Source organism: Oncorhynchus nerka, linkage group LG14, assembly GCF_034236695.1.
Source record: "Oncorhynchus nerka isolate Pitt River linkage group LG14, Oner_Uvic_2.0, whole genome shotgun sequence".
Taxonomy (NCBI): domain Eukaryota; kingdom Metazoa; phylum Chordata; class Actinopteri; order Salmoniformes; family Salmonidae; genus Oncorhynchus; species Oncorhynchus nerka.
In genome coordinates, this window is record NC_088409.1 from 53,661,798 (window position 1) to 53,673,901 (window position 12,104).

General features: G+C 45.3%; 1 protein-coding gene across 2 annotated transcripts in view; it reads left to right on the forward strand.

The window, feature by feature from the left end:
* Positions 1-851, forward strand: part of rsrc1 (arginine/serine-rich coiled-coil 1) — a 193,465-nt gene extending 192,614 nt beyond the window's left edge. The window contains exon 10 of one of the 2 annotated variants that reach the window (XM_065000175.1): positions 374-851. In XM_065000175.1, coding sequence (XP_064856247.1) covers positions 374-559 — 186 coding nt within the window. In that variant the 3' untranslated portion in view covers positions 560-851. The remainder of the gene's footprint in view (positions 1-373) is intronic. The other variant, XM_065000176.1, reaches the window with a different exon arrangement.
* Positions 852-12,104: the final 11,253 nt, after the last annotated feature.

A 12,104-nucleotide genomic window follows, 5' to 3' on the forward strand; every position in this document is an offset into this window, starting at 1 on the left:
ACACATCCTGTGTGAAAAAGCACACTGATCGCCGGGAAGAGGTGGCACTGTATGACGGAGCACCACACCAGAGTGAGCTCAGTCAGGATCATTGCAGACACCCATGCCCCCCCCCCCCCCATTGCAGACACATGCACACACAGACACATGTACACCTTGCTAGAGGTTATCTGATTGTTGCACCCACTCATCCCTCACTTTCTCAACCACACATCTCCCCTCAGATTCTTTCACATGCAGAAATGCACACACACTTTTCTCCAGACCCTGTCACTCACCCCTATAACTTTCCTGTCTGGTTGTTTGTGTGTTCTGTTATCTACCCATATGTATCTAACCAGTGTCCTTTGCTCCTTTCTGTGTTCTCCTCTAGTTGTTCCTGGACAAGGAGAAAGCCGAGGAGCTGTGGCTCAACAGGCTGATGTCCCTCCGCCAGGAGAGCTCATGGGAAGTCCTGTGCCCTGATTGGACCAGCAGCTCGTCTCCCGGACCAATAGAATCGTCTGAACTGAGGAAACTTTGGTCCTGGACTAAATCCACCTGTCCTCACCATGAGTAGGGACAGGAGTTTTTCCTGACCGCGTGACCTGGCTCTAGTTAGTCTATCCTTGTCAGGTCATACTGTCAGGAACAACTCCCTGTTCCTAAACATAAACCTTTATAAATGTCTATTGAACCTCTCATTCACTGGACTGTCAGGAAACTTCTGTCTTTTTCAGAAGATTCATATTTAGTTGATTTGTTTATCCCAAATTAGTTGAAATGATACATAGAAAATGTGCACTGTCTGTTGGCTGTATCAAACGTGTTTGAGTTAAATTTGAATAAATATTCTCCCCGGTGAAGAAAAGCCTTGATTAGTAGACTGATTCCTGTTTAATAGACTGTTTGAACATGATGTTTCTCAGGCTACAGTGCCTTCAGAAAGTATTCACACCCCTTTACTTTTTCCACATTTTGTGTTACACTTTTAATTTAAAATGGATTAAATTGAGATTTTGTTGTCACTGGCCTATAAATAATACCCCCGTTTGCTTAACAATTCACATAATGAGTTGCATGGACTTTGTGTGCAATAATAGTGTTTAACATACTTTTTGAATGACTACCTCATCTCTGTACCGCACACATACAATTATCTGTAAGGTTCCTCAGTCGAACAGTGAATTTAAAACACCACAAAGGCAACGGAAGTTTTCCAATACCTCGCAAAGGGCACCAGTTGGTAGATGGGACTTTTTTTTTATTAAAGCAAGACATTGTATATCTCTTTGAACATAGTGAAGGTATTAATTACACTTTGAATGGTGTATCATTCAGTCACTACACAGGCATCCTTCCTAACTCAGTTGCTGGAGAGGAAGGAAACCGCTCAGGGAATATAATGACTTTAAAACAGTTACTGAGTTTAATGGATGTGATAGGAGGAAACTGAGGATGGATCAATAACATTGTAGTTACTCCACAATACTAACCTACTTGACAGAGTGAAAAGAAGGAAGCCTGTACAGAATACAAAATATTCCAAAACGTGCATCATGCCTTGCATCACAAGGCACTAAAGTAATACTGCAAAAAAATGTGGCACAGCAATTAACATTTTGTCCTGAATATAAAGTGTTATGTTTGAGGCAAATCCAATTCAACACATTACTCTGTACAACTCTCCATACTTTCAAGCATAGCGGTGGCTGCATCATGTTATGGGTATGCTTGTAATTGTTGAGGAATGGGGAATTTTTCCAGGATAAAAAAGAAACAGACTGGAGCTAAGTACAAGCAAAATCCTAAAAGGAAAACCTGGTTTTGTCTGCTTTCCCCGAGACACTGGGAGATTAATTCAGCAGAAACAATAAACTAAAACACAAGGCCAAATCTACACTGGAGTTGCTTACCAAAAAGACCAAAAAGATAGTGAATGTTCCTGAGTGGCCAAGTTATAGTTTTGACTTAAATCTGCTTCAAAATATGTCCATTTTTTAAAATGGTTGTCTAGCAATGATTTGACAGAGCTTGGAAGAATTTTGAAACGAACAATGGCCAGTGCTGTCTGTGATTTATTTAGAATTCAAGGCACACTTAACCAGCATGGCTTGGTAACAAATGATAGTCCCACTAAGCGCAAACCAGATGGGATGGCGTATCGTTGCAGAATGTGATTGGTTCAGAGTTTGTTTCTGCAACGATACGCCATCCCATCTGGTTTGCGCTTAGTGGGACTATCATTTCTTTTTCAACAGGACAATGACCCAACACACCTCCTGGCTGTGTAAAGACTATTTGACCAAGGAGGAGAGTGATGGAGTGCTTCATCAGATGACCTGGCCTCCACAATCACCCAACCTCAACCCAATAGAGATGAGTTGGAGCGCAAAGTGAAGGAAAAGCAGCCAACAAGTGCTCAGCATATGTGGGAACTCCTTCAAGACGGTTGGAAAAGCATTCCAGGTGAAGCTGGTTGAGAGAATGCCAAGAGTGTGCAATGCTGTCAAGGCAAAGGGTGGCTACTTTGAAGAATCTCAAATCTCAAATATATTTTGATATGTTTAACACTTTTTTGGTTCCTACATTTTGGGTCTCCCGAGTTGCGCAGGCACTGCATCTCAGTGCTTGAGGCATCACTACAGACACCCAGGTTCGAATCCAGGTTGTATCACAACTGGCCGTGATTGGGAGTTCCATAGGGTGGCGCACAATTGGCCCAGCGTCGTCCAAGTTTGGCGGTGACAGGATGCTCTCAATAGTGCTTCTGTAGACGTTTGTGAGGGTCTTACACAGAACCCAAACCGGCTGCACGTGTGCGCCATCATGCATAAGTGTATTTTGACACCCCCCCCTCCCACACCAAACGAAATCACCACACGCAGGTTAAAATATCAAAACAAACTCTGAACCAATCACATTAATTTGGGGACAGGTCGAAAGCATTAAACATTTATGGCAATTGCTGGCTAATTTGTCCTATTTAGCTTAGCTTGCTGTTGCTAGCTAATTTGTCCTGGGATTATAAACATTGAGTTGTTATTTTACCTGAAATGCGCAAGGTCTTCTACTCTGACAATTAATCCACACATAAAACGGTAAACCGAATCATTTCTAGTCATCTCTCCTCCCTTTTTCTTCTCTGGACTTTATATTGCGATTGGCAACTTTCATAAATTAGGTGCATTAACGCCACCGACCTCGTTTGTCTTTCAGTCACCTTTGTCTTTCAGTCACCTCATAACCTATGAGGAAATGGAACGTGGGTACCTGCTTCAATAAACCAATGAGGAGCTAGGCGATCTGCGTCACAAACTGAACTGACTTCTATTTTAGCCCTTGGCAACACAGACGCTCATTGGCGCGCACGAGCAGTGGGTGCAATAATTTAATAAAATAGATTTCTGAATTTATTTTGCAAAGCTCGCGCACATGACACGAGTGGTGTAGTCAGGGTATTAGGGGCCAAGCCAAATTTCTTCAGCCTCCTGAGGTTGAAGTGGCACTATTGTGCCTTCTTCAACATGTTGTCTGTGTGCATGGACCATTTCAGATTGTCAGTGATGTGCCGAGGAACTTGAAGCTTTTCACCCTCTCCACCCTCTCTTCTCCCTGTCGATGAGGATGGGGGCATGCTCTCTCTGCTATGTCCTGAAGTCCACAATCAGCTCCTTCATAGTGTTGACATCGAATTAAAGATTGTTTTCCTGGCACCATGACCCTCATCTCTTTCCTGTAAGAGTTCTCGTCATTGTTGGTAATCAGGCCTACCACTGTTGTGTCGTCAGCAAACTTCAGGAGATGTGTTATGACAATAAGATGGCTGTCCAGCTTCCTCAGATGTGTCAGATCTATTTTCCTTGTTCTTAATAGAGCTTTGATGACTTATAATGCTGACCTATCCGCCTGTGAGAGTCAGGTGAGTCACAGTACACAAATAGAGCCCAGCGTTCTGTATTACTGTCTGGGCAGTGGGGTGGCTGAGGGATGGCCAGGTCCAGACTGCCGCTCTATTTGTGGGCTGGGGCAGATGGTAGACTTGGAAAGAGATGGAGGATCGTGGTTAGCTCTCGTACTCCCAGGCTGCCCGTGTACTAGTGAAATGTCACTGTGAGCGTGAACATACCTCAGGTTTTAAAGGCAAATTATTTGGAAATGTTCCCATTTTCTTTTTTTCTGAATGAATTATTATTTATATGGCCTTGTATTTGTGTTTTTGTGTGCATCATGAGTACAAGTGGGTGTGTTCTCTGTCATATGTATATCCAAGTGGTCATTCTCTCTTTCTCCCCTTACCCATCTGTCTATCGCCTCCTTTGAATTCCATGCTGTCACAGTTACCAGCCCTTTCAAGCTTAACATCCTTATCATTTATCGCCCTCCAGGTTCCCTCGGAGAGTTCATCAATGAGCTTGATGCCTTGATAAGCTCCTTTCCTGAGGACGGTTCACCTCTCACAGTTCTGGGCGACTTTAACCTCCCCACGTCTACCTTTGACTCATTCCTCTCTGCCTCCTTCTTTCCACTCCTCTCCTCTTTTGACCTCACCCTCTCACCTTCCCCCTCTACTCACAAGGCAGGCAATACGCTCGACCTCATCTTTACTAGATGCTGTTCTTCCACTAACCTCACTGCAACTCCCCTCCAAGTCTCCGACCACTACCTTGTATCCTTTTCCCTCTTGCTCTCATCCAACACTTCCCACACTGCCCCTACTCGGATGGTATTGCGCCGTCCCAATCTTCGCTCTCTCTCCCCGCTACTCTCTCCTCTTCCATCCTATCATCTCTTCCCTCTGCTCAAACCTTCTCCAACCTATCTCCTGATTCTGCCTCCTCAACCCTCCTCTCCTCCCTTTCTGCATCCCTTGATTCTCTATGTCCCCTATCCTCCAGGCCGGCTCGGTCCTCCCCTCCTGCTCCGTGGCTCGGCGACTCATTGCGAGCTCACAGAACAGGGCTCCGGGCAGCCGAGCGGAAATGGAGGAAAACTCGCCTCCCTGCGGACCTGGCATCCTTTCACTCCCTCCTCTCTACATTTTCCTCTTCTGTCTCTGCTGCTAAAGCCACTTTCTACCACTCTAAATTCCAAGCATCTGCCTCTAACCCTAGGAAGCTCTTTGCCACCTTCTCCTCCCTCCTGAATCCTCCTCCCCCTCCCCCCCCTGCAGATGACTTCGTCAACCATTTTGAAAAGAAGGTCGACGACATCCGATCCTCGTTTGCTAAGTCAAACGACACCGCTGGTTCTGCTCACACTGCCCTACCCTGTGCTCTGACCTCTTTCTCCCCTCTCTCTCCAGATGAAATCTCGCGTCTTGTGACGGCCGGCCGCCCAACAACCTGCCCGCTTGACCCTATTCCCTCCTCTCTTCTCCAGACCATTTCCGGAGACCTTCTCCCTTACCTCACCTCGCTCATCAACTCATCCCTGACCGCTGGCTACGTCCCTTCTGTCTTCAAGAGAGCGAGAGTTGCACCCCTTCTGAAAAAACCTACACTCGATCCCTCCGATGTCAACAACTACAGACCAGTATCCCTTCTTTCTTTTCTCTCCAAAACTCTTGAACGTGCCGTCCTTGGCCAGCTCTCCCGCTATCTCTCTCAGAATGACCTTCTTGATCCAAATCAGTCAGGTTTCAAGACTAGTCATTCAACTGAGACTGCTCTTCTCTGTATCACGGAGGCCCTCCGCACTGCTAAAGCTAACTCTCTCTCCTCTGCTCTCATCCTTCTAGACCTATCGGCTGCCTTCGATACTGTGAACCATCAGATCCTCCTCTCCACCCTCTCCGAGTTGGGCATCTCCGGCGCGGCCCACGCTTGGATTGCGTCCTACCTGACAGGTCGCTCCTACCAGGTGGCGTGGCGAGAATCTGTCTCCTCACCACGTGCTCTCACCACTGGCGTCCCCCAGGGCTCTGTTCTAGGCCCTCTCCTATTCTCGCTATACACCAAGTCACTTGGCTCTGTCATAACCTCACATGGTCTCTCCTATCATTGCTATGCAGACGACACACAATTAATCTTCTCCTTTCCCCCTTCTGATGACCAGGTGGATGATCAGTGTGGATGACGGATCACCACCTCAAGCTGAACCTCGGCAAGACGGAGCTGCTCTTCCTCCCGGGGAAGGACTGCCCATTCCATGATCTCGCCATCACGGTTGACAACTCCATTGTGTCCTCCTCCCAGAGCGCTAAGAACCTTGGCGTGATCCTGGACAACACCCTGTCGTTCTCAACTAACATCAAGGCGGTGGCCCGTTCTTGTAGGTTCATGCTCTACAACATCCGCAGAGTACGACCCTGCCTCACACAGGAAGCAGCGCAGGTCCTAATCCAGGCACTTGTCATCTCCCGTCTGGATTACTGCAACTCGCTGTTGGCTGGGCTCCCTGCCTGTGCCATTAAACCCCTACAACTCATCCAGAACGCCGCAGCCCGTCTGGTGTTCAACCTTCCCAAGTTCTCTCACGTCACCCCGCTCCTCCGCTCTCTCCACTGGCTTCCAGTTGAAGCTCGCATCCGCTACAAGACCATGGTGCTTGCCTACGGAGCTGTGAGGGGAACGGCACCTCAGTACCTCCAGGCTCTGATCAGGCCCTACACCCATACAAGGGCACTGCGTTCATCCACCTCTGGCCTGCTCGCCTCCCTACCACTGAGGAAGTACAGTTCCCGCGCAGCCCAGTCAAAACTGTTCGCTGCTCTGGCCCCCCAATGGTGGAACAAACTCCCTCACGACGCCAGGACAGCGGAGTCAATCACCACCTTCCGGAGACACCTGAAACCCCACCTCTTTCAGGAATACCTAGGATAGGATAAAGTAATCCTTCTCACCCCCCTTAAAAGATTTAGATGCACTATTGTAAAGTGGCTGTTCCACTGGATGTCTTAAGGTGAACGCACCAATTTGTAAGTCGCTCTGGATAAGAGCGTCTGCTAAATGACTTAAATGTAAATGTAAATATGTATGCTCGAGCACGTATGATTTTACACGTCTGTGTCTATTTTCTGTTTCTGTGTGTGTGTGTGTGTGTGTGTGTGTGTGTGTGTGTGTGTGTGACTGTGCGCTCGCTCATGTGTGTGTGTTGTATGTTGATGGTGAGCTTCAAGGGTCTGTTGGTTACTCTCAGCAGATGGTCCTCCTTACATCAGTCAGCCACATGCTAGAGTGTCGGGTAGCAAAACCCACTCCCAGAGAGCCTGGTGTTCTTACAGTCAGCTGTTACTAAACATTTAGACAAAGGGTCACTTTTGTCAACTACAAGCAGGAGGATTCAGATTTTTGTGTGATGAGCACTACAGTAGTCCTCCTGACAAACACTTGACTACATGGCTTATTAATCATTAGAAGCACAGGGTTTAATGTAGGGGTTTTTAGTTTACTTTTATAGTTTGTTTCATAATTTGCCTCCAGAAGAGGAGCTCGGTTACCAGATAAACTAGAAACATTAAATCTCCATCCTCATCATTGAAATGTAAATGTGTTGCTTGTTTGCTTTTTATGGGCTTTGAGATTACTTTCTGTAATGAAAAGTTTGTTTGGCCTTTTTACTTTATGGATGACTTCCTTACATTTGCAATGCTCCACCGTTTTCAACATTCTATCATCAATGAGCTCGAGAAGATCAGATGATTTGATCCTGATTCGATAACCCTCACCTCACCCTGTGCAAATTAGACTGATCAGAAAACGTTCAAACATTGATAGAAGCGGTGAAGTAGGCAATGGAATGCAGACGTCCCATTGGCCAGATTGGCGCATATTCAACAAATCCGATCTAACAAGTGGATATTCTTAAAATCCGTCATAAATGATCTATTGTACCAGGTCCACAATGTGGTGACTTAAGTCCGATTTAGATATATTTGGCTGTTTTCGCTGCATAACGTGTAGAAGTTGTCCCTTTTCAGATTTCTAAGACCTGACCGCTTAATGCTATCTCTTGTTCATATACGACGGTTAGCATTAGCTAGCAAACAGAAGTCGGTGGTGGTATTCAGTCATTTTTAACGGTAATGCAGTTGATTGGTAAAGATGCCATAAACGTGTTTTGGTTGACATCCATACAAGCATTATACTCCGATTTTTACCTCAACATAGTGTGAAATGCATATATAAACACTAACCTAAATGTAGGCAAATTTTGCTGCGTGGCTATGAGGAGACTGGGTTGCACGTTGTCACAATATTATTTTGAAGGTTCGTTTTAGGGTTGATTACCAATTGAGCACCCTACTCAATGCATCGTCATTGGGGGCTGATGAAGGTTTGGTCTAAAATGTGTATTACTGTGGCTTGAAAACATGACATTTTCAGGGGTTTGACCTGGTTACATGTACATAGCAGCTTTTCTGAGTGTTTTGTTATTTCTGTATAACAAAAAAATTGACAACAAAGTTGGATCTTTTACACTGGGGGTCAATGGGATTTTTTCTTCTTTTCCCCAATTTGTGGTCGAGGGAATTCCTTATTATTGCGTGAATATCGACTCAGACCATGTACAGTATATCACAAAAGTGAGTACACCCCTCAAATTTTTGTAAATATTTGAGTATATCTTTTCATGTGACAACACTGAAGGAATGACACTTTTCTACAATGTAAAGTAGTGAGTGTACAGCTTGTATAACAGTGTAAATTCGCTGTCCCCTCAAAATAATTCAACACACAGCCATTTTCTAAACCGCTGGCAACAAAAGTGAGTACACCCCTAAGTGAAAATGTCCAAATTGGGCCCAAAGTGTCAATATTTTGTGTGGCGACCATCATTTTCCAGCACTACCTTAACCCTCTTGGGCTTGGAGTTCACCAGAGCTTCACAGGTTGCCACTGGAGTCCTCTTCCACTCCATGACGACGTCACGGATCTGGTGGATGTTAGAGACCTTGCACTCCTCCACCTTCCATTTGAGGATGCCCCACAGATGCTCAATAGGGTTTAGGTCTGGAGACATGCTTGGCCAGTCCATCACCTGTACCCTCAGCTTCTTTAGCAAGGCAGTGGTCGTCTTGGAGGTGTGTTTGGGGTCGTTATCATGTTGGAATACTGCCCTGCGGCCCAGTCTCTGAAGGGAGGGGATCATGCTCTGCTTCAATATGTCACAGTACATGTTGGCATTCATGGTTCCCTCAATGAACTGTAGCTCCCCAGTGCCGGCAGCACTCATGCAACACCAGACCATGACACTCCCACCACCATGCTTGACTGTAGGCAAGACACACTTGTCTTTGTACTTACATTTACATTTTACATTTAAGTCATTTAGCAGACGCTCTTATCCAGAGCGACTTACAAATTGGTGCGTTCATCTTAAGACATCCAGTGGAACAGCCACTTTACAATAGTGCATCTAAATCTTTTAAGGGGGGGGGGTGAGAAGGATTACTTTATCCTATCCTAGGTATTCCTGAAAGAGGTGGGGTTTCAGGTGTCTCCGGAAGGTGGTGATTGACTCCGCTGTCCTGGCGTCGTGAGGGAGTTTGTTCCACCATTGGGGGGCCAGTACTTCTCACCTGGTTGCCACCACACACGCTTGACACCATCTGAACCAAATAAGTTTATCTTGGTCTCATCAGACCACAGGACGTGTTTCCAGTAATCCATGTCCTTAGTCTGCTTGTCTTCAGCAAACTGTTTGCAGGCTTTCTTGTGCATCATCTTTAGAAGAGGCTTCCTTCTGGGACGATAGCCATGCGGACAAATTTGATGTAGTGTACGGCGTATGGTCTGAGCACTGACAGGCTGACCCCCCACCCCTTCAACCTCTGCAGCAATGCTGGCAGCACTCATACGTCTATTTCCCAAAGACAACCTCTGGATATGACGCTGAGCACATGCACTCAACTTCTTTGGTTGACCATGGCGAGGCCTGTTCTGAGTGGAACCTGTCCAGTTAAACCGCTGTATGGTCTTGGCCACCGTGCTGCAGCTCAGTTTCAGGGTCTTGGCAATCTTCTTACAGGCCATCTTTATGTAGAGCAACAATTATTTTTTTCAGATCCTCAGAGAGTTCTTTGCCATGAGGTGCCATGTTGAACTTCCAGTGACCAGTCAGTATGAGGGAGTGTGAGAGCGATGACACCAAATTTAACACACCTGCTCCCCATTCACACCTAAGACCTTGTAACACTAACGAGTCACATGACACCGGGTAGGGAAAATGGCTAATTGGGCCCAATTTGGACATTTTCACTTAGGGGTGTACTCACTTTTGTTGCCAGTGGTTTAGACATGAATGGCTGTGTGTTGAGTTATTTTAAGGGGGCAGCAAATTTACACTGTTATACAAACTGTACACTCACTACTTTACATTGTAGCAAAGTGTAATTTCTTCAGTGTTGTCACATGAAAAGATATACTCAAATATTTACAAAAATGGCAGGTAGATATCACTTTTGTGATATACTGTATGTATAAAAATTTATTAGACCTACAGTCCTAGTCGGTATTCACGTAATAATAAGGAATGTTGCAATGTTTTACATCAAGGGTGGTCAACCATCTTCCAGGAGAGCTAATCGGTGTGCAGGCTTTTATTCCTGTCCCTCTCTAACGAACCACATTTTAGAAATTAGCTGCTCAACCGGGCCTTGATAAAAACGTCTCTGATGTGTTTGAGCAGGGCTTTATCAAAAGCCTGCACACCCAGTAGCTCTCTAGACTGAGGGTTGACCATGTATGTTTAATATAGTTGCTTAACAGATATTCTACTTTGTGAGGGGTTAAGTACCTTGCTCAATAACAGGAGATGGTACTGTACATGGGATCAGAGAGTAGCCTCAGTGTCGATACCATATCAAATCAAATCCAATTTTATTTGTCACATACATATGGTTAGCAGATGTTAGTGCGAGTGTAGCGAAATGCTTGTGCTTCTAGTTCCGACAATGCAGTAATAACCAACAAGTAATCTAGCTAACAATTCAAAAACTACTACCTTATAGACACAAGTGTAAGGGGATAAAGAATATGTACATAAAGATATATGAATGAGTGATGGTACAGAGCGGCATAGGCAAGATACAGTAGATGGTATTGAGTGCAGTATATACATATGAGATGAGTATGTAAACAAAGTGGCATAGTTAAAGTGGCTAATGATACATGTATTACATAAGGATGCAGTAGATGATATAGAGTACAGTATATACTATACATATGAGATGAATAATGTAGGGTATGTAAACATTATATTAGGTAGCATTGTTTAAAGTGGCTAGTGATATATTTTACATCATTTCCCATCATTAAAGTGGCTGGAGTTGTTGGCAGCAGCCACTCAATGTTAGTGGTGGCTGTTTAACAGTCTGATGGCCTTGAGATAGAAGCTGTTTTTCAGTCTCTCGGTCCCAGCTTTGATGCACCTGTACTGACCTCGCCTTCTGGATGATAGCGGGGTGAACAGGCAGTGGCTCGGGTGGTTGTTGTCCTTGATGATCTTTATGGCCTTCCTGTGACATCGGGTGGTGTAGGTGTCCTGGAGGGCAGGTAGTTTGCCCCCGGTAATGCGTTGTGCAGACCTCACTACCCTCTGGAGAGCCTTACGGTTGTGGGCGGAGCAGTTGCCGTACCAGGCGGTGATACAGCCCGACAGGATGCTCTCGATTGTGCATCTGTAGAAGTTTGTGAGTGCTTTTGGTGACAAGCCGAATTTCTTCAGCCTCCTGAGGTTGAAGAGGCGCTGCTGCGCCTTCTTCACGATGCTGTCTGTGTGGGTGGACCAATTCAGTTTGTCTGTGATGTGTACGCCGAGGAACTTAAAACTTACTACCCTCTCCACTACTGTTTTACGCTTACTTAATGATTTGCTTATATGTTAGTTTTAGAATTGACTAAAATAAGCAGACAACAAGATTATTGCTTTTTAAAAAGGTTACGTTTGTGCTGAGCCAATGGGGTAGCCTAGGTAACCAAACCCTGGATTGCTGAAGCTATGAATTGGCCATTGAGAGGCTATGAGGCTCCGCTCGGCCTATTGGCACTCCCTACTAGGAGCAGTCCTCCATTGGGATTAATGGAATTCTACAATATTTCAATGAAATGTTTCAAGGACAAAATTACATTAATTGAAGTATGTTTTTGTTGTAGTGAAGACAGTAACATTAGTACTCTCTA